The sequence below is a fragment of the Podarcis raffonei genome, chromosome 15 (genome assembly GCF_027172205.1).
Source record: "Podarcis raffonei isolate rPodRaf1 chromosome 15, rPodRaf1.pri, whole genome shotgun sequence".
Taxonomy (NCBI): Eukaryota; Metazoa; Chordata; class Lepidosauria; order Squamata; family Lacertidae; genus Podarcis; species Podarcis raffonei.
In genome coordinates this window covers 11,924,970-11,946,685 of record NC_070616.1, presented here as the reverse complement: position 1 = coordinate 11,946,685, position 21,716 = coordinate 11,924,970, and the positions used below count along the sequence as shown (strand labels likewise).

Sequence of the window (21,716 nt, the reverse complement as noted above, 5' to 3'; positions counted from 1 at the left end):
AGCTGAACGACTAAACAACAGCAACAACCTTGTTGATGTGAGGATAAAATGGAGAGAGGGAGAACCATGCACATCACATTGAGTTCCTTGGTGAATAAAGTGCAATAAACAAGTGCAGCAGCTGCCCATCATTCCAGCTGTCTGCAATTCCACAGATCTCTCTCTCCATCCCTACCTCTCATTCATTCATTCATTCATTCATTCATTCCCTTCCTTTTAATTTTCTGTTTCTCTCTCACGCGCGTTTCGTCATCCAACGTGGCATGTTGGAAAGTCGTTTTCTAAACTACTCTTCCCCAGGTGCCTTTCCTCCAACGCCTTTCACTTAGGGTGACCTAAATCGCTTTTATTGGTAAAGGGTCCATTCCGGTTAATTCTGTTCCGGGTTTTTACAACGTCCTGCAAAGCGGGCGGGGGCGGGGAGCAGCTTTTTTCCTGATTTCTGTTCCAAAGTTTGCAAGAGCGAAGCTCACCCTTCGCGGATTAATAAAACGAGAGCGGACGAGAAGGCTGCTTCTCTCAGGGAGAGATGGCCGCTCATTTGTTTGCGGCCAAAGATCACGCTGCTGTCTACCAGAAATATAGGTTCCCACCCCCGGAGAACCTCCAAGGTGTGATCCTCTCCTACCTTGAAAAAAAGGTAAAAAAAAGGGGGGCGTCGGGAGAGAGCAGGCATGCAATCAATCGATGATGATGATAATAATAATAATAATAATAATAATAATAATAATAATAATAATTAATAATAATTTATTATTTATACCCCGCCCATCTGGCTGGGCCTCCCCAGCCACTCTGGGCGGCTTCCATAGAAACCAAAAATACAGTAAAATATCACACGTTAAAAACTTCCCTGAACAGGGCTGCCTTAAGATGTCTTCTGAATGTCAGGTAGTTGTTTATCGCTTTGACATCTGCTGGAAGGGCGTTCCACAGGGCGGGTGCCACTACCGAGAAGGCCCTCTGCCTGGTTCCCTGTAGCTTTGCTTCTCGCAATGAGGGAACCGCCAGAAGGCCCTCGGCGCTGGACCTCAGCGTCCGGGCAGAACGATGGGGGTGGAGACGCTCCTTCAGGTATACTGGACCGATCAATCAATCAGTCAGTCAGTCAATCAATCAATCAATCAATCAAGCAGCACCTGCTGCCGGTCAGTGTTGGCAGGAGAGTTCGATGAGCCACGAGGAAGGATGGTTGACTAAGTGGGAGGGCACTTGCTTAGCATGTAGAACAGGCATCCTCAACCTCGGCCCTCTAGATGTTTTGAGACTACAATTCCCAGCATCTCAGACCACTGGTCCTGCTAGCTAGGGATCATGGGAGTTGTAGGCCAAAAACATCTGGAGGGCTGAGGTTGAGGAAGCCTGATGTACAAGGTCCCAGCTTCAGTCCCCAGTGTCACCAAGTAGGGCTGGGAAAGACTATTGGTATAGGGTACCTTTTTGTGAAACTGAAAACACTAAGGATCCTCCTCTCAAAACACACACATCCTTGAAAATCGAAGAGTCCATGCCTTGCAGCTGTTAACAGATAAAAGTTGTATATGAGTTGTCTTCGGGAAGGAAGGAACTAATAATAAAAAATTTATATTCTGCCCATCTGACTAGGTTACCCCAGACACTCTGGGTGGCGTCCAATAAATTTAAACACAGTAAGACATGAAATATCAAAACACCCTTTCAAAGAGCGTATCTTGCTCCCTTGGTTCGTATTATTAAAACCATTTTTAAAATTGAGCTAAGCTTTCTTTTATAAAAAATGAGCTGTGATTCCTGCATTGCAGTGGGTTGGACTAGATGACCGTTTGCGGTCCCTTCCAATCTTACAATTCTCTGTATGAAAAAAGCCTCTCCTCAGTCCTGAGCAAGGGCAGAAGTTTCTAATTCCAGAACAAAACATTATTTTTCTTATCTTAGGCAGAGCTTCCGAGCTCTTAGCATTAAGTAAACAGTAAAAAGCCAAGCTCCAAATAATTTCCTCCCTTTGTAAGGTTTCACGCTTTCTTGAACGTAAGAAGATGCTGTGGTGGGTAAAAGATTGATACATTCCCATTGCAAAGTTTAAAAGGGGTGAGGCATATTAGTCACTGGAAAACAAAAATAGTGTGGCCCAGAAATGGAAGCAAGAAGAATTACCAACGATGGAAGAATGGAGGATGAAATTAATGGACTATGCAGAATTGGACAAACTAACAGGAAGGATCTGAAACCGGCGAGACCAGAAGTTTACCAAAGACTGGAGTAAATTTACAGACTATTTGAAAAGTATTTGTGATGATCAGACGACGTTTGTAGGTTTGCAAGAAGTTCTGTGAGGAGTAATATTAGAAATATTGTAAAAATGGAAAAAGAGAGATGATATGTTAAAAGATTTAATGGCAATATTAAGTTAAGAAAGGCATAAGAAGTGATTAAGATGGAGGATTATCAGAGGTGCTGATGGAAGTCCAAATAAGAATGTATCTGTGATAAACTGTGAGGTATGTTTTATAATTTTGTAAGCTAAAAACCAATAAAAATATTTTTTAAAAAAAGGAAAAGAAAAATAGTGAATAAAAGCATTTGGCGAGATGAAAGAGGCCAAAGTGTTCCAACCATTTTTTCAGGCAAAGATTAAGCTTGCTGGTGTTGTGAAAATACTTCTGGAGATTTGCTAGCTAAGATGCTACTCTTCTTGTTTGACTGCAAGAGGAAAAGCTGAGCTTGAATCTTATCCCACATTGCCCCCTACTGAGTAATCCTCACCGGCTCCTGTCATTTTCTTTCACCGAAGAGGTTTACAACCCCATCCTTTACCTATTGTGAGCTGCTAGGGGCAGGGGACTTTCCGCAGGACAATTGGAATGCCCTTGAATGTTCTGTGACATCACAGTAGCCCGGCCAATGGCAGAGAAGGGTGTGTGTACCAGGTGATGGCTGGTTTACGGCCTATTTGTTAGGGAGTGAGAACTGGTGTCTGGAATAGAGAAAGATGTGGCCTTGTAAGTGAATTGATGCTATGCTTCTCAATATGTGTTGCTGTCTTCCCTCAGAAGGTGACCTCCTTTCATCTGGCAGTGGACGTGGGATGTGGCACAGGCCAGAGCAGTCATCTGCTGGCAAAGCGTTTTGAGAAGGTGGTCGGGACAGACGTAAGCGAAGCTCAGATCGAGGAGGCCAAGCGAACCGCCCACCCGCCAAATGTCTCCTACCTGTAAGTAAGGGTAGATTTGGCACACATGTGTATTTAACAAGATGTTTATACCACTTGACTGCAGTAAGATCTCCAAGCAGTTTGCAAGAAATATTTAAAATTGCTGAAAAAAATAGTGAAAAGCAATTTCTGGGTCTGTGCGGCATGCAGTGTTTTTAATTGCTTTTCACTGTTTTTATCAGCAATTTCAAATATTTATTGCAAGGTCACACCTTACTGTATGAGTCCTCCATGTGGACTCTGGACTGTAGATATCAGAATCAAGTGGCTCTATTATTTTCTGTGGCTCAGAAAATATGCTTCTGTTACCTCACGTCGTTTTACGCTTTTGATAAGGGAAGAAGCAGTGCTAGAATCCTCTGAAATGCCTATGTATATTCTGACCTCTTTTTCCTGATGGTGACATGGACCGTGCATAACTAATAATAATAATAATAATAATAATTTTAAAAAATTATTTATATCCCGCCCATCTGGCTGGGTTTCCCCAGCCACTCTGGGCAACTCCTAACAGAACATTAAAAATAGAATCAAACATTAAAAACTTCCCTAACCTTAAGAATATTCTTCACAACTATGACCAGGGCGGAGGGGTGGGGTAAGTGAAGACAAGCAACAACAATGAACTATAATGTTGTTCACTGCTCCTGCTCAGGCTGCACAGAGAAAGCATTTCATCTCCTGAAGTTTGTTCTGATTGTGCAGATAGAATATAACGGATAGAATTCCACAGGGCAGGATATTAGTGTGTGAAAACAATCAAGGTCCAAGGATCCCCAGAGGGTAGAGATGTCAGGCACCATCCTGGTGCCCAGGCATCAAAACTTGTTTGCAAATGGCCAATAGCCAGGTGCAATACACTCGGGTTAAGTACTTAATTCATTCCAGAGGTCTGTACTTAACCTGAAACTGTTCTTAACCTGAAGCACCACTTTAGGTAATGGGGCCTCCTGCTGCTGCCATGCCGCTGGAGCACGATTTCTGTTCTCATCCTGAAGCAAAGTTCTTAACTTGAAGCACTATTTCTGGGTTAGCAGAGTCTGTAACCTGAAGCGTATGTAACCTGAAGCATATGTAACCCAAGGTACTACTGTACATGCCTGGCTAATCTCGAACCCTGGTGGCGAGCACAAATTTGGCCTGGTTGCCAAGACCAGCCAACGTTTGTGGCTTCTCATCTCTGGCAGAGCAGCCGTCATAGAGAGCAGAGCTTTTGTTGTGGATTCATGATGTGGTGGTTTAGGAGGCAGACGCCGCAAACCCCCACAGCCATTTTGATGACCTGAGCGAGCGAGACATAGCAGTTAACAGCCATTTTGCCCTTCGCCTGCCCAGCGTGTGCCCTGCGGAAGAGCTCCCCTTTGAGGACCGCTCTGTGGATCTCCTCACGGCCTTCACTGCTGCCCACTGGTTTGACATTCCCCGCTTCATGAAGGAAGTGGACCGCCTTCTGAAGCCGTCCGGCTGTGTGGCCTTGAGCACCAACACCCTTGACATGCGGTTGCACTACAAGGACTGTTCGGAAAAGCTCACAGAAATCTTCCGGGAGGTAAGACCAATGGCACAGTCTTCCTAAAGGAGCCATCGTTGTGGAAGGGATGGAAGGCTGAGCAGGGCTTGGGAGAAAGTCTGTTGAGGTCTGTGCTCCGGCCATGATCATGCCTCATAGAACTCTAGCCCAATGGCTGCCATTAATTTGATTCTGAATTGATTTTAGAATGTATTTCAATTAATTGATTGTGATTTTATGTAAACTGTGTTACTTTTACTGTTGTTAGCCGCTCTGAGCCCGGCTTTGGCTGGGGAGGGCGGAATATAAATAAAATTATTATTATTATTATTATTATTATTATTATTATTATTATTATTATTATTATTATATTTCCAGCCATCAGGGGATGCGTGGCAATGTTTATGTAGCTGGAACAGCATCACCCCCACACAAGAGGGAGGCTATCAGCAAGCTTGTAGAAAACCTCAAGTTTTGCAGAAGTATTTTAAAAATTGTGTGTTGGTGGGGGGGACTAAGTGAGGAGGGAGGGAACTTATAAAGAGCTGTGTGGAAAACTGGGTGGGAGGAGTATTGAAATGGAGTACAGTGGTACCTCGGGTTAAGTACTTAATTCGTTCTGGAGGTCCGTTCTTAATCTGAAACTGTTCTTAACCTGAAGCACCACTTTAGCTAATGGGGCCTCCTGCTGCTGCTGTGCCGCCAGAGCACGATTTCTGTTCTTAACCTGAAGCAAAGTTCTTAACCCGAGGTAATATTTCTGGGTTAGTGGATAGTATGTAACCTGAAGTGTATGTAACCTGAAGCGTATGTAACCCAACTGTATAATGCAGAGAGCATGGCTGGCTGAATCACTAGAACTATTCCACACTTTAGTGAGCAAAGGTGTTTGGGGACTTTGATGGAGGATCACCCAAGTGGTAGAGGTCTTAAAAGTGTGGGGAAAGAGACGGAGAGAGGGGAGAGGAGAGAGCCCCCCCCCCCGGAATACTAGAATTTGGAATTATGCAGTAAAATGGATAGGAAGTTGATTCAGGGCAGACAAAAGTAGGGGCCGAATGTGTAATGAAACCGAACAATTCACGGAGGAGGATATGTCAGTTAAGATAAGGGCTGTTGGTCTTAGCAAGTGAACTTATGCCACCAAATGCCAGCATCAATGGGGCAGGGACTATTCCCTTCAAGCCCTCCTTGTGGACTTCCTAGAAGCATCTGATTGGACATTGTGGGGAGGCTAGATGGACCATTGCTCAGCTTTAGGGGGGCTCTTTGTGTTATTAAAGAGCCCAGCTGGAGAAGACTGTAACAATGATAGGAATGGAACCTCCATATTGTGCCATACTAACAAAATAAAAATAAAAATGACCATTTCAGTATGGAAAAAATACAAATCAATGCCTCTTAAAAAAAAAGCAGCAGAAGTTTAGCGTGAAAGTTATCTACACCTGGGGAGATGCCACATTAAAGGAGAGAGAAGAAAGGGTTGTTGCTCAATAGCTGATACCTAGTGTCCAATTGTCCCAGGACCTTTCAGCTTTCCTTTTTGGCTTCACAGGTTCAAGGCCAGATTTTCCCATATTCAAACGAAAAGATCAAATTTGTTACGGACGACTACAAAGCAATCTTTGATTCCCTGCCGCTTCAGGACAAGGAGAGGTGAGTGGATTTTCCCAGATTGTCTGAAATAAGCCGGCTATTTGCTGTTGTGAAACAGCAATCCTATGCATGTTTACGCAGGAGTAAGTCCTGTTGCAATTCAGCGGGGCTTCCTCCCAGGTAAATGGATCTATAGGATTGCTGCTTGCGACTTCAGCCGACCCGAGTCCAGCTGCTGAGAACTTTAGTGCAGAAAGGGGCACCTGAAATGATCAAGGGGTGGTTGGAAGAAAGGCTGGAGCATGTTTGCAGATTTTTAGCGGAGAGAAAAACTGACAGCTTGATTTCTTTAATTCAAGGGTGGGACAAGTGTCTTTTTCCCCATGGGCTGAGTTCTTTGAGGGGGAAGCAGTTGTGGGGCTCAGTGCCAAATCTGGGTGACCCAAAGCACACCCACACCCCTACTCCTCCCCCTTTGCACCTACATTACACCCCTTCTCACATGCAAACATGCACCTATACACACACGTACATCACCTCCACCTTGCCAACAAAGGTCCATATAGTTAAAGCTATGGTTTTCCCAGTAGTGATGTATGGAAGTGAGAGCTGGACCATAAAGAAGGCTGATCGCCGAAGAATTGATGCTTTTGAATTATGGTGCTGGAGGAGACTCTTGAGAGTCCCATGGACTGCAAGAAGAACAAACCTCTCCATTCTTAAGGAAATCAGCCCTGAGTGCTCACTGGAAGGACAGATCCTGAAGCTGAGGCTCCAATACTTTGGCCACCTCATGAGAAGAGAAGACTCCCTGGAAAAGACCCTGATGTTGAGAAAGATGGAGGGCACAAGGAGAAGGGGACGACAGAGGACGAGATGGTTGGACAGTGTTCTCGAAGCTACCAGCATGAGTTTGACCGAGCTGTGGGAGGCAGTGGAAGACAGGAGTGCCTGGCGTGCTCTGGTCCATGGGGTCACGAAGAGTCGGACACGACTAAACGACTAAACAACAACAACACATCACCTCCAACACAGACCTTGTGCTGTAGGCTGATATGATGGGAGAGGCCTAGTGGGCCAGAGGTTTCTTGATGCTGATATATTTATTTATCCTATCTAGATGTTGGCCAATAACGCAAGTTCTCTGGGTGGCTTCCCATTTCTTATCGTACTATTATTTTAAACATATGTGTGTAGATAGATAGATGATAGATAGATCCAGTGCTTTTTTCTGGGGGGACACCCTTAAACATTTTGTAAATCTTTGTACTTTTGTCCATTTACTGTATTTATTTTCCCTGATTTGAACTATAAAATGGTGGTTTTATTGAGTCAAAATGAGAGTACCCCTAAACATTTTTTAAAGAAAAAAAGCACTATCTCTATCTTGATATAGATACAGATATAGACTACTTATTCAGTCGAAAACCCCAAAGTGGTTTTAATCTGAAAAAAGTGAATTTGATAAATACAAAATGTGATTATTATTATTAAAATAATAATAATGATAAAGCAGAAATGTGGTGTGTAACATAGCTGGAATGTTTTATAGCTTAGAATTGTAGAGAAAACATAACAATGCAATAGATTACTATTGTTACGATGCTTAACGGCATCAATAATTTATATACCGTTTTTGTGCCAAAGTGTATTCTAAATAGTTTAAAACTACTTCTACACCTGAACTACAGAAGAGGAAATAGAAATTAAAACTCTAAAAACTGTTGGATTCAGCAGGGGTAGGATCATTCTGTTGTTCTGGATGCTGGTCAACAGAATTTCCTACACAGCCGCTCTCTTCTGTAATGTGTCTGTTTCTTTCAGGATCACGGAAATTCTTGATAAACTGCCAATGAGTGTCGCTGACCTGATGGGATACATCCAGTCATTCTCTCCATACCAGACTTTTCTAAAAGCCCAGCCTGAGGCAGCAAAATCTCTCATCCAAAACACCGAACAAAGGTAAAGAAAGAAAAGTGTATTCAACCGAGTAGCACCTAACTGTTTTCTATTTGTATATATTTATTCATATTGAAATTTACAGGTTGTTCTTGGCCAAGGACCTGTCATTTTTTAAAAAAAGCTTTCCAAATTTCAGATATTAATTCCATCTCTATATCACAGCTAATGCATCTGAGCAGCATAAGAAAGAGGCTGTGTCATCCAGATGTGGTTGACCTGTCCCTCCCCACCCTGGGCACCTTTATTTTGAAAACTTTGTCCATGCATGCCCTTGCAAATAATATCTAAATATTTTTTCCTGTGATGTCTTGGGAACTTTTGGGACTCATTGCCACATGATTTTGTGGCAGCCACTTTAAAGCAGTTTGGCTGCTTTTACCCTTTTATCAGTAACTAATCACAAAGCTACTACCTCTGTGATACTAAAAGGTAAAGGTAAAGGGACCCCTGACCATTAGGTCCAGTCGTGACCGACTCTGGAGTTGCGGCGCTCATCTTGCTTTATTGGCCGAGGGTAGCCGGCGTACAGCTTCCGGGTCATGTGGCCAGCATGACTAAGCCGCTTCTGGCGAACCAGAGCAGCACATGGAAACGCCGTTTACCTTCCTGCCGGGTGGTACCTATTTATCTACTTGCACTTTGACGTGCTTTCGAACTGCTAGGTTGGCAGGAGAAGGGACGGAGCAACGGGGACTCACCCTGTTGCGGGGATTCAAACCGCCAACCTTCTGATCGGCAAGCCCTAGGCTCTGTGGTTTAACCCACAGCGCCACCCACATCCCATGAAGCATCCCTAATGACAGACAAAAATGCAGCTTACATATTCAGAGCAGGAATATATTTGATAACACAGGCACCTGAGTGGCTATGCTTGGAGACAACTGTGCATCAGTAGAAATGTTTTTATTGTTGTTAGAAGTTGTATTTTAGCTCCTTTTTCTCTTATCGTACATGATGGCCTCAGGTGCTGAAGTGGGTTATAAACTGGTAAAATAAGTTTGTTTGTGCTTTTGGATTGTGCTGACCCATGATTGCTTCCTCTTTAAACTTCCCTTTCCAGGATCCTGGAGACGATGGGAGTATCGTCTCGAGAGACCAAGCTGGAGCTCTGCACTCGGCACGTTTGTGTCCTGGGTTATAAGTGACTTGGATCTAGTTAACGAATGACCCTCCTGAGGAAACAATGCCAGCGCACTCTTGAAAATTTTCCAATAAAAAACAAATGTCTCATTTAATCGCAAGAGGAGTGGGGAGAAGGGTGTCAAATGCACTCAGCAGACCAGAATCAGCAGCAGCAATGTAAATTTATTACTTTTTAAGGGAAGAGAAAATTGGATGTATAGCAATGGGACTGGCCAAGTCACAGGTTTAAAGCTGTGGTGTTCACTGGGTGACCTTGAGCTAAGAATTTGCTCTAGATGTTTTTGTTTTTGTTTTTAAAGAATATTTATTAAATTTTCCAATTTTTTAAACAAACAAACAAAAAACAGAACAAACAAAAACATTAAAAAAACATAAAGTTCATAAATCATACTTTTAAATAACAAATTTCTCAGACCTCCTCATACTTCTCCTCCTTGTATCCCAATTAAGGTTATTTGTTCAGCAAATCCTTCATTTAAAGCATTACAGCTTATAACATTACCTTATTTTTCAAACCCTTTTTTCCCATCTATGTTCCTTTATATCATTACAGCTAGAAACCACTCAGTTTCAATCCAACACCATTTAACTTTCCTTAATTTTGCAATATTTCTGTAAATAATCCTTAAATTTTTTCCAATCTTCATCTGCCGACTGTTCTCCCTGGTCACGGATTCTGCTCGTCATTTCTGCCAGGAATTTGCTCTAGATGTTTTTGGCCTCCAACTCCCATCAACCCTGCAGTGCTGGCTGGGGCTAATGGGAGTGGGAGCCCAACAGCAGCTTGAGGACCCACAAGCCCCTTACTATGGGAACTAATAACCCTTTAGCCCAGAATCCCGTTTCCCACATGAACAAAGCAGATACTTCTCGTCAGCCCAGAGGCACGACTTGAAGGCAAGAGATGTGGATTTCAAATTAGGAATGCAGGCAAGGCGAGGGAGGAGGGAGAAGAATGAGTTTAAAATGGCAAAGAAATATAAGCAAAATGAGGGGAGAAAAAGGAAGAGAGAATGTTTTTTTTTCAGGAAAAGGGAGAGGAGGGAATGAAGACCCAAAGGCACAGATGGTAAATTCAACTGCAATCTTTTCCTTCTAGATACCCAGCCACATGTTTCCTTTACTTTCCAGAAAGTACACACTCACTAAAATGCTATGATTTGGGCCATTCTGGCTCACCTGTCAAAAATAAATGTACCCCAGATGATAATCACCATCACCATCATCATTATCATGGGCGGCTTCAAGCAAAATATAAAAAATAATAAAATGTCAGGCATTTTAAATCATGGATGGATGCTTCATGACTGCCAAGTTCTTTAAAATGCACTCCTAAACTTTTAACCTATGCAAATGGGGACTGGGAAATTGGGGTGGGGGTTCACCCTAGTCCTAGGAGCCTAGACTGCCCTGTTAAAGGAGGTTTTTGCCTCAGACTGAGTGGCTGAAGCTTCAGGGCTGCCTAGGATTTTGGTGTAACAACAAAAAAGGGGCGGGAAGAGAGAGGTAATAAAACCTCACGAGGAACAGTTGAGGGAGTTGGGTATGTTTAGTATGGAGAAAAGAAGACTCAGAGGTGACACAGTAGTTATATTCAAATATAGGAAGGGCTGTCACATGGACAAAGGAGCAAGCTTGTTTTCTACTGCTCCAGAGGATAGGTCCTGAACCAAAGGATTCAGTTTACAAAGAAGGAGATTCTCATTAAACATTATGAACAACTTTCTGATGGTAGGAGCTGTTTGACAGTGGAATGGGCTACCTTGGAAAGTGGTGGACTCCTCTTCATTGAAGGTTTTTTAATGGAGGTCAGGAATTCTTCGGCTGTGATTCCTGCATGGCAGAAGGCTTTGACTAGATGGCTTTTTGGGGTCTCTTCCAACTCCACAGTTCTGATTCTGTGAAACCTATAAGAAATGTGATCAGTAAGCAGCAACAAACCATTAACTAGCACACAACTTCTCCCAACAGGCTGTGAATATTTGTGCACATCTGGACACATTTGGATTGCCAGCAAAATCATTTCCCTCACAGGTGGACCCCAGTAAACAAGCAAAGGATTTCAGAATCACCTCAGGGATCTTTTCCTTTGTTGAAACATTGATTTCCCAGAGCAAGCTACTGCAGAAAAAAAGGCTTTGACAGTTCAGCAAAAGCAGCTGTCATGAGAGTGGGGAATTCTGTGAAATCTGCAAACTTGTGGCATTGCCACAGTTAAAAAACCCTTCCCAGTGTTACCGGGAAGTCCTCTTCTGTGAGGAACTGTATAAGGGCCATGGATTCTCACTATGGTGGAGAATCCATCATAGCTCCCCTCAGTCATATCTGTATATCGTACATAAGATATAAACCCAAATTTAGTGGATGGAAGGTGGGCCTACTGAGCTCCACAGCTTCCTGGGGGGTGGGATGGAACCAATTGCCCACCAATGAATTTCTACTCTGACCAAACCAAAATTCTGCACATTTCAAGGGCAGATCTCCCAACTTCCTTAAGCCAAAATTGGAAGAACAAGAGGGCAAGGAGAAAACCACAAAGGCGGTCAGGCACGCTCAGATTTGCTAAGATTTTCAAAGTTGTGAGGCTGCATATCATTTTTCGCATCAGTTTTGAACTAACAAGAAAATCGACTTTTCATACACAGAGACACGCACACTCAGATTGGAAAGAGCTACTTTTCGTTTTCGTTTTCCCTCTTTCCCAAGAGGTGATGCCCAATCGCAGCTACAGCGGAAACTTTGAATTTCTCCATTGCTTTCTAGAGGCAACCTGCCTTTGAGGCTCAGATTGAATGAGAGTGGAGAGGAACGATCTGACCTTTTGGATTTCTGTGTTACTCTACAATTTTGTCTCTATGGGCGAAAAGACACGGGGTCGCGTTGTTATAAAAAAAAGCTTTTCTATAAACCCTGAAAGCAACAGCCAATGAATGAGCTTCCCGGGAGCCCACGTGATCCCCTCCGTTGCTCAACCCGCGTCGTCTTGAGCTCTGGCAAGCCTCAGCTCCTCCCACTTGAAGCTGTCCAATCCACGCCTTCCTCATGCTGCGAGGGGCGCTCGCTGCCTTGGCTCTGGGCTGGGCTGCCGCCTGGCTTTGGGGTCGCGGGTTCGATCCCCGCTCGTGGCTGTGGCCGGACCGGGATGCTGAGCTGGTCCTGAGCGCCGACGATTTGAGCCGCTACACTGGGGCGGAGGAGAGCGCTGGGCTTTACCTGGCTGTGCTGGGGCAGGTCTTTGATGTGCAACGAGGACGCAAGCATTATGGGCCAGGGGGCGCTTACAGCTTCTTTTCAGGTACCTGTTTAAGCCCCCTCTTATAACACCCCCCCCCAAAAAAAACCCCCAAAATATTTTACAGGTTGGTATGTTGAGCATAGTCAGGCATGGCCAAACTTGGCCCTCCAGCTGTTTGGGGACTACAATTCCCATCATCCCTGACCACTGGTCCTGTTAGCTAGAGATGATGGGAGTTGTAGTCCCAAAACAGCTGGAGGGCCAAGTTTGGCCATGCCTGAGCATAGTCATCTCTGCTCCTTTTGCATACTGGAAGGTGTGTTGAGTGCTGGACATGCAAATAGGTGTGCGCAGTTAGACTGGACTTTGTTACTCATCAGCATAGCTCAGTTGGTTAGAGTGCGGTGCTGAGAATGCCAACGTCACAGGTTTGATCCCCATATGGATAACTGCATATTCCTGCACTGCAGGGGGTTGGACTAGATGATCCACAGGGTCCCTTCCAACTCTACAGTTCTATGATTTATGTCCCTCACCCTTCCTCCCCAAGGAGTCCAGGGTGGCAAACAGACCTGCAATTTTTTTAAAAAGCAAAGCAAAACCAGTTAAAACCAATTACAGTAAAAGCCATTCTTCCACCCTATGATCATGGGTTTGCCAAGAACAGTATTCTTTGGTCATCAAATGCCTAGGCAAACAGGCATATTTTCAGATTCTTTCTGAAAGTTAATAATGATGGAGACAGAGAATGGAGGCCTTTTGTGGACTATTTAATATATATATATATATATTACAGTCAAATGAAATCACGGGCAGGATTTGAGATAAAAGCAGAGGGGGGGGAAGGTAAAATAATTGTAATAGAGAATTTTTTAATGATAGTAGAAAGAGTTTGAATAAGAACACTGTGGAGACGAAGGTGGGAAGTCAACTTATGAAAAAATGTATTTTATTTGAAGGTTATTGTGCAAATGGTTGGAAAAAAATATTTACACACATAATGATGATGATGATGGAGACAGGTGGACCTCACAAGGGAGGGCATTCCAGAGACATCTCTCCCAAATTCCTGCCAAATCTTGTGGGCTGGTCCTGTAATAATTTCCTTGTTTTACCTGTTTACTGTTAGTTAAAACAGATTAAAACATTTGCAATGTTCCTTTGCCAGGAAAAGATGCCTCCAGAGCTTTTGCATCGGGCGACTTCACCCCAGCAGGACTGGTGGATGACATTTCGGGACTATCGCCGTTACAAATGCTGGCCATCCAGAACTGGCTCTCCTTCTACAGCAAGAATTATGTGCTTATTGGTATGTGATCAGCTGGCAGCGTTGAGGGAATCACCAGCCCCATTTTGGTTCCTCTCCTCTCTAGCCATTCTAGCAATAGCAGCAACATGTGTGTCAGAGTGAACGGCAGTGTGTGTGTGAGGTGGATTAAGACCATTATCGTTATTTTTAATATTTTTCCTTCCCTGTTCATAAAATGCACAAGCAAATAAATGCATCAGGTGGAGGTTCCTCCATGTCTGTAAAAATAATGAAATCATGTAATGAAGCCCAAAAAGAATTATTTTTGCATTGGACCAGGCTCAGCTGACACTTGTGTGCCAGTTTCTCAAGTATTATTATTATTATTTATTAAACTTATTAGTCAACTGTTACCCAATTGGGGAGAAAAATACAGAAATACATTGCAGTGGTGTCCAAACTTTTTTCAAAGAGGGTCAGATTTGATGAAGTGAAGGACCGTGAGGGCCGCCCAAAGTTGTTGAGTTTTTTTTTAGGTTTGAAGTTGTGGAGGTTTTTTTAGGATTTTACCTCAGGAAATAAACTGCCACAGGGGCCAGATTAAACCGGCCAGCGGGCCGGATTAGGCCCCTGAAACGGACTTTGAACATGCCTGCATTATAACATATAGGGGGTGGGAATCATATTGATCACATTAATATTCCACACAACTTATTTTCTGGAGGGGGAACTTGCTTACTACATGATGATGGTGATGTACCAGGTGCCTATAGTTACTTCACAAAAGTCTCGCCAGGGCCTGTGCCACCAACACTGATATATTATAAATATCACTGTGCCGATAATAAATATGATGAATGATAATGAATTGAGCTGTGACTGTACCCTAACGGGCAACCAGTTGGGGTCTGAAACCCTCTTTAATGTGGGGTATTCAGGATAGCAGATACGCCCCTTGGGCCTTCAAGTTGCCTCTTCTCCCAGGCCTCTAGCTAATTAAACAATCTACAGCCTTTTAAACTGTGTGTGGGTTTTTTAATTGTTTTTGTTTGTTTACTACAGTGTGTATTTTTGTGTTTCTATCTTGTAAACCACCCTGTGGTCTTTGGATGAATGATAGTATAGAAATTTAATAAATAAATAGCCACTCCACACCTTTAAAGCACTATGATTTCTGCTTTAAACAATCACGGCTTCCCCCCAGAGGATCCTGGGAGTTGTAGTCTGTTAAGGGTTCTGAGAGTTGTTAGGAGAGACCCCCCTCCAAACAAAACTGCAGTCCCCAGAGTTTCCTGGGAAGAGGAATTGACTGTTAAGCCACTCTAAAAATGGTAGCTCTGTGAGGAAAAATGGGTGTTTGTGTGTGTCTCCTAGCACCTCTTGGCACATTTAACAAACTACAGCTCCCAGATTTCTATTGGGGGGGGGGAGGAGGAAGCTGGGACTGCTAAAATGGGATAAGAGTATTTTAAATGCATGTTGTGGATGTGGCCTAGATGGTGGAACCTTCTGCACTTGGATTTCATATAATCATAGAAGGCATCTGCAATGCAGGAATCTTTTGATTTGGAAGATCTGTTATGACCCCTGGCAAGGGGACGGACTATAAGTTGGGGGAGAGGCTGGTGAGTTGCTTTGATGGAGCTGCTTTATGGAGGGGCGTGGGATGATGGTGTTTTCTTTCTGCTCTTGGAACAGGCAAAGTGGCTGGGAGGTTCTATGATGAGGACGGATCGCCCACTGAGGCTCTAGCGCAGGCCCAAGCTCTCATTGAGGAAGGGCAGCGGATGCAGACCCGGGAGAACGAGAGAAAAAAGCGGTTTCCGCCGTGCAATTCAGAATGGAGCTCGACCGGGGGAAGTCGGGTCTGGTGTTCAAAGCAGAGGTACGGTTTGGGAAGGGTGGCAAAATGGCGGCTGGCCGAGTCTGTGGTGACTCACCAGAGACGTAGTTCTGGGACCTAGAAAATGTTTTGTTTTTAGATACATACATTCATACATACACGTAACGTAACAAAATATAACAGCCAAAGCAAAAGGGGATATCTAGAACTGAACATAGCAAGACAAATTTCTATACCAAAATCAAGCATAGCAGTTCAATATTACAATGTTCCAAGTATCATAAATGGATTTACATTATCCCGGATCTTATTGCTGCATTACATTATAAACAGACCATTTCTCCATTTCTTGCTGTCCATCTTTCTCTGGTTTTGACCATATAGCTAGGCTTTAACCAGGTATACTAAGTTCCACGTTTTAGTTGTCCATTCTTTAATGGAGGTAGTCATTTTCCCTCCAATTTTGACAAATAACTCTGGCAGCAGTCAAGAGATGATGTATTAATTCCCTGACCTCTTTTACTACAGTTTCTTTAATGTATCCAAATGGTAGTGGATCTGTAGTCAAGTATGACCTGCTATTACTTCCATTTTTGTTTCTACGTGGTTTCAATTTTTTATAGTTTATTTACCCTTCAAGTATTATGTTTTTAGCTTTCTGTGTATTTTATCCGTGCTTGCTTTAATTTTGGCGAGCTGCCTTGAGTCCCGTTTCTGGGGGAAAGGCAGAAATAAATAAGTAATTTGCTGCTTCTGTGTATTCGCAGTGGTGGAGTTGACAGAGACTGGAATGGAGTCCCGAGGAAGCTGTATGAGCCCGGCTCCAGTCACAGCCAGTGCGTCTGCGTGAATACAGAGGGGTTGCCTTCTGAGCAGTCACAGTCCACCCAGATGAGTGACAGAGGTGACCTGGACAACCCTAACCTGCGAGAGTATGAAGGGTGTCACCCACTGGCTGACTGGTGTGCTTTAAAAGACTGAACCATCTCTCTCTCCTCTTTCTTTCTCTCTCACACACCCACACACATACCTTACTTGTGGTTGGGCACGACGTTTGCAAATTATCAGCAAAGCAGAATTCAGTATTGTACTCTGAAATGGCTTTGTAAACTGTGGTTTGGTGAAACTGTGGCTATTACTGTGTCTGCTGAAACTGCTGCTGAATGTTGAGCAGGAAAGCGGCTCTAAACCAGTGGCTGCTTGGTGAGACAATGAAGTCATGGTGCAAGTTTTAACCCCACACAGAGATTTCCCCCTTCTTTCCCCCACCCCCAACCTCTTTTGCAAAATTTAACTTCTCATCTCTAATGATTTGAACCACTATCGAGCAGATAGTTTAGGGAAGTTTTTAATATTTAATGCTGTATTGTTTTTAACACTTGATTGGAAGCCGCCCAGAGTGGCTGGGGAAACTCAGCCAGATGGGCGGGGTATAAATAATAAATTATTATTATTATTATAAATTATTTTAGAGCTTTTGATAAGCCCACTCTTTCCTTGCAGGGGAGCATAATTCGTATATCACGATAAACTATAGTTTGTGTTAACCATAGTTTAGAACCTGAAGCTCAAGGATCATTTGCTGTCCTGTGCCATGTTGGAGGGCAGTGCAGATCAATTACTTTTTAACCTCACACAAAAATAAGCAACCTACAGCACTATTAAATCCTTCCACCAGGTGGCATTTCTGCAACTAATGAACACACGCACACCATCAGATTCAATTAGGTTTCTTTATTACAAGAAATTACACAGGCATATAAATATTGAAAAAATACATCGCTTTACAAAGACTTGAGGAAACGTTGCAAAGTAATAATAAAAACCAGTGATTTTCCAAAGACTCAGATCCTTTCTTAGCCAGCCCATCCAGGCCCGTTACCTTCAACCATTATCTTCACATGCAAAAGGTGTTGCTTTACTGCAGTAACTCCAGGCAGCTTCCAGGAGGGACAAGGAGACTATAGAAGTGTCCATTCTAGAGTTGAGGGCTCTCAGTTCTCAGGACAGCAGTTGCAGTGGTCAGCTAACCTGTGGTGTGGGTAGGGGTGCTGTACCACTTCAGACAGATTTGGGCTTGTACGATAAGACTGCTGACCTATATACAAAAGAAAAATAAATCCCTGCACAGAGCAAGTGAGCAAGTTGGGAATAAGGCTAGGCTACAATTAACCTCCCTGCCTTACTAGGGCACTTTATTTTCTCTGTGAAGGAGCATTCCCTTGCCTGCTCTCTGAAGTGAGTTCAGCAGACTGGTGTAAAACCTCAACTGCTGTTTTTATGGTGGTCAGAGGAAGGAAGATTCCTCAACGTTCAGTTCAAAATGCACGCCCATTGCACAGGCAACACTATTGCATTCCATTGTCCCTTTTTCCAAGACAAAAAACTAGTCCTTGATTAATATCCTGCCAAATAAAGCAACTTGCTAGACAACAAAAATGTTAAGTTAGACCAAATCTCTACTCGTGAGATAGGTTTTAGAGAAGTGATGTTTTGGATGGGTGGGTATCCTGAGCAGCAGCCCCTTGGATTTTCTGCCTTCTAAAAAAGAAAATAAGGTGTGATCCCTGCTGGTTAAGGGTCAAGAGGCCAGCCTCATGACTAAACATGGCTGGGTTTGCCAAACAAGCACATTTTATTGGAATGTGGCAAACACATGACAATACAGGCAGCATCTAAGGCCCCATGGAGCCTGGTTTGACCCAGACTCACATCAGGCCTGTAGGAAGGACGCAGCCCACCAGCTATCAGGAGCAGAGTGAACTTCCTGTTGTTGCTCATTTTCCTTGTGCAAAAAACCTGGGAGGAGAGGGAATGCACTTGGCCTAGTCGATGATGAGCTTTGCAGGATGAAAGCAGAGGAGTTCACAGAGACCTTCTAGAAGAAAGAGGAATGGTGGTTTGTTGCCCAAAACTGGGCCTCTTTCCCACCTCCCCACCCCCCAATAGAAAGCCAGGGAGCACAACAGCTGCAGCCAAGGGACTTTGACAGAATATCATCTTGTGTTGGCGACATCTCACTTTCAGCAACGTTAGTTGAGTTACTTTACAAAAAGGCAAGTTCCCCATGATCAGGCACCTGGCAATGGCTTCTACTGTTGCAGAATTTATTTTTTAAAGACAACTTGGAAGGGTACTGACCAAAAATGAAGGGTTTTCCTTCTACTGAGTTCACAGTGCAAGTCACATTCAACACCTCTGCCTAAAATGCAGAACGGAAGGGAAAGGAGGACAGGGAAAACAGCCGTGGGCTGATGTTGGGTACACGGAGCTAAGAACAGGCATTCTGCCTTCTGCATCCTCAGTGCACACACTACCCAAGTCTGCTTTGGTCATTATGGATTGCTTTGGAAGAAGTTTGGATTTCCTGCATCTTGGGTTGCATCCTGCATTTTGCCTTCTCGAGATGGGAAGCTAAAAAGCCTTGTAGGTCTGAAAAATCAGCAAGTTGTCTAACAAAGAGGCAGCTATCACCAGAACTGTTTCTGGAGTGCCAGCCCCCCAAACCGTGCAGATACCCTCGAGTTTCAAACACCTGCTCTAGCTGGGGGGTTGGCATAGACTAAAGGAAGCCCACTGCTGGGAGTTGATTTGGAGCTCTCCTAGAACTCCTCAGCCCCAGCTGTATACAATCCTCACATTTTTGTTAATGCATCTTCAGAACACAAAACAGACATTTAACAGGGATCGTGTTTTTAAGTCCCAAGACAGGGCATAACAGGCAGCCAGTAAGCCTTCCACAAGAACGGGTAATAAGAGTTCACCTCACTTGTCGAACTGGGAAATACAGATCAGAATTTCAAACTCAGAAGCCCCACAAAATCTTTAGGGTTCCATTTCACAGCACGTCAACTGATCAAATGATAGTGCAAGCTACAGCAGAATGAGATTTGGTGGACGTTGGAATCCTCTCTGAAGATCCATTTCTCTCCCTGCAAGGGAGTTTGAAACAAGGCGGCTTAGGCTAGGAGAAATAATTCCTGCTGCAGCCTCTTCCAGCCAATTCACAGGCTATGGTGGATTTCTCCCCTGGTAACACAATCTTCGGGCCAGTCATGCAGACTCAGGCTTAAAAACTTTTATTAAAAGTGCTTTACAGTGATTAGTTTTGTGCAACCCGACAAAGTCCACCTAGAACCCAAAAATGCACTGCCATCCTGGAAACACCCCCATTCTCAATTTCCAGGCTCTGTGGGGCTGTGTGCACAGGAAGCTTTTGCAGTGGATCATTTGCTCAAATGCTAACAACCCAGAAGGGGCGCTACTCTGCTTTTCTGGGTTAGTCACACACATGATGCCAGTTCAGAGAAATGCCTGTGAATCTAGAAAGGGGAACTTTTAAGAGAGGATCGGATTCATGGTGCATGACCGAGCTCCATTGCCGGCACCTGTGCAGTGTTAAACTGGCCTTGGAGAGGCCATCTGACGTGTCAAGAGACCATTCCCAGGTGAAATGCTACTTCCGCACTGCTTCTTTTTTCCTCCCCGCGCTCCTCTGGAACAAGCCTTTTGCGAAAAGGGCACCCCTTCCTAAATGACGTTCCTCAGGGGCAGAGAGACAAAGGCAGGTCAAGAAGGTGTTGAGACAAATTATTTTGGAGCAGAGGGCTGGGGGCAGGAAGAGGAGAGCAGAGACGAGCAGGAATTCTCCCCACAAGGTGATGGTGTGAAAAACAAAGTAAACCCACACATAACTGAAGAGGGTTGGAGTTCCAGTTCTTCCCCTGACAGAGGTCAGAAGGGCTAACCCCATTTGAAATGTATTGTTTTTAGCATCAATCTTCATAGATTCCCCCCACCCAAGTTGTCTTTTACTGCACATAGCCCAGGATTTTACTGAACATATAAAGCTGTTATATCCTATAAAAAAGTAGCACTGTGGTTTTTCAGGTCTTTTTACACACGAACATATGTAAGTAGGGGATGACACATTAGTATTCTGGGGGGGGGGGCAGAGGGGAAGAAAGAAAATGAGATCTGACATTATAAATGATATTTCCCTCTCCCCCTTATATATATATATATATGTACACAGAATGAAAAAGTAGTAGTGGTTACTAAGGTTAAGAGACACACATCCCAACCGATTCGTTCTGGAGCAGCGACAGAAGACTTTGCCACGTCCACCTCCCAGGACTTTGTTGTGTTTCTAACAAGGCAAAGAGCTTTATCTCTGAGCACGTGGGGCGTCTTCTTGCTTGCTGTATCAGAGTCTTCAGCGTCCGGGCCTGCTTTCGCAGGGACCCCCTTGTGCTCCTTTGGAAGAAACGGACCCAATGGACAAAATTAGCCATCGTGGAGAAAATGTGTGTGTGTGTGTGTGTGTGTGTGTGTGTGTAAAAAAAGAAAACCAGTTAAGGCCAGGTGATATTGGCCTAGCGTTGGAGCTGCAGTGATCTCGGCGAGCGCAGCTTGGATGCAGAGCTCCTCAAGAGGGCCAAGTCACTAACAGCATCTTAAACGGAGAAGGCCTCAGGGGAAAAAACCATGACAGCTGGAAACTCCGGGTGGTCAGCAGAGGTGCAGCTAGGACACGGCTGCCTTTGCGATCAGCTCCCACTGGATCATCACCCTCACATCAGGCTCTGTGCCACCGTCACCCCTGCCTTGTCCCACCCCGTCCATCAAAGCAACTAGCTGAATCCAGATGCTCTGTGCTAGCTCCTACACTGTGTTCCCCAACGCTGAGCTAGTCCAAACCGCTGAACCTTCCTTCCAACATCGCTGTAAACCAGCCTTTGCCCAGCTGCTGCCCTTCGGATGATCTGGACTCATGTTGGCTGGGGCTGATGGGAGCCCAGAACATCTGGCGGACACCAGCTTGGCGAAAACTGCTGTAAACATATGACTATTTGCAAAGTTATTGATATGTGCTGAAAGGGCCAGCCAGCAGCTTTTCCTCCCTTCCAGGAGCCTTTAATTTGGTAACGAAGCTCGCTTTCTCTTTCTGTCTGTCTGTCTGTCTGTCCTCCTCCTCCTGCTGCCTAT

The 21,716-nt window shown here is 44.2% G+C and overlaps 2 protein-coding genes and 1 long non-coding RNA gene across 3 annotated transcripts; 2 read left to right on the top strand and 1 right to left on the bottom strand.

Moving 5' to 3' along the window:
- The first annotated feature begins 407 nt into the window (after positions 1-407).
- LOC128403230 (putative methyltransferase DDB_G0268948) lies at positions 408-9,493 on the top strand. Its single transcript, XM_053367931.1, has 6 exons — positions 408-640; positions 3,030-3,190; positions 4,526-4,739; positions 6,256-6,356; positions 8,121-8,258; positions 9,319-9,493. Exons 1-6 carry the CDS (start codon positions 530-532, stop codon positions 9,401-9,403), a joined length of 810 nt encoding a protein of 269 aa, XP_053223906.1. The 5' UTR covers positions 408-529; the 3' UTR covers positions 9,404-9,493.
- A 1,478-nt stretch (positions 9,494-10,971) lies between these two features.
- Positions 10,972-12,259, bottom strand: LOC128403232 (uncharacterized). The gene is made up of 2 exons (XR_008327899.1): positions 12,057-12,259; positions 10,972-11,308 (listed from the first exon to the last, which is right to left on the bottom strand). It is a non-coding gene; the product is annotated as an uncharacterized LOC128403232 (long non-coding RNA).
- Positions 12,260-12,292: 33 nt separating this feature from the next.
- LOC128403231 (neuferricin) lies at positions 12,293-17,569 on the top strand. The gene is made up of 4 exons (XM_053367932.1): positions 12,293-12,696; positions 13,805-13,945; positions 15,584-15,770; positions 16,496-17,569. Exons 1-4 carry the CDS (start codon positions 12,444-12,446, stop codon positions 16,707-16,709), a joined length of 795 nt encoding a protein of 264 aa, XP_053223907.1. The 5' UTR covers positions 12,293-12,443; the 3' UTR covers positions 16,710-17,569.
- Positions 17,570-21,716: the final 4,147 nt, after the last annotated feature.

What these genes read in the sequence shown, in the direction of transcription:
- LOC128403231 (XM_053367932.1), top strand. Translation starts at nt 12,444, where the DNA reads ATGCTGCGAGGGGCGCTCGCTGCCTTGGCTCTGGGCTGGGCTGCCGCC. An exon ending in CAAGAATTATGTGCTTATTG is followed by an intron (nt 13,946 to 15,583) that starts GTATGTGATCAG and finishes CTCTTGGAACAG; the next exon opens with GCAAAGTGGCTGGGAGGTTC. An exon ending in GTCTGGTGTTCAAAGCAGAG is followed by an intron (nt 15,771 to 16,495) that starts GTACGGTTTGGG and finishes GTGTATTCGCAG; the next exon opens with TGGTGGAGTTGACAGAGACT.
- LOC128403230 (XM_053367931.1), top strand. Translation starts at nt 530, where the DNA reads ATGGCCGCTCATTTGTTTGCGGCCAAAGATCACGCTGCTGTCTACCAG. An exon ending in CCGCCAAATGTCTCCTACCT is followed by an intron (nt 3,191 to 4,525) that starts GTAAGTAAGGGT and finishes TCGCCTGCCCAG; the next exon opens with CGTGTGCCCTGCGGAAGAGC. An exon ending in TCACAGAAATCTTCCGGGAG is followed by an intron (nt 4,740 to 6,255) that starts GTAAGACCAATG and finishes TTGGCTTCACAG; the next exon opens with GTTCAAGGCCAGATTTTCCC.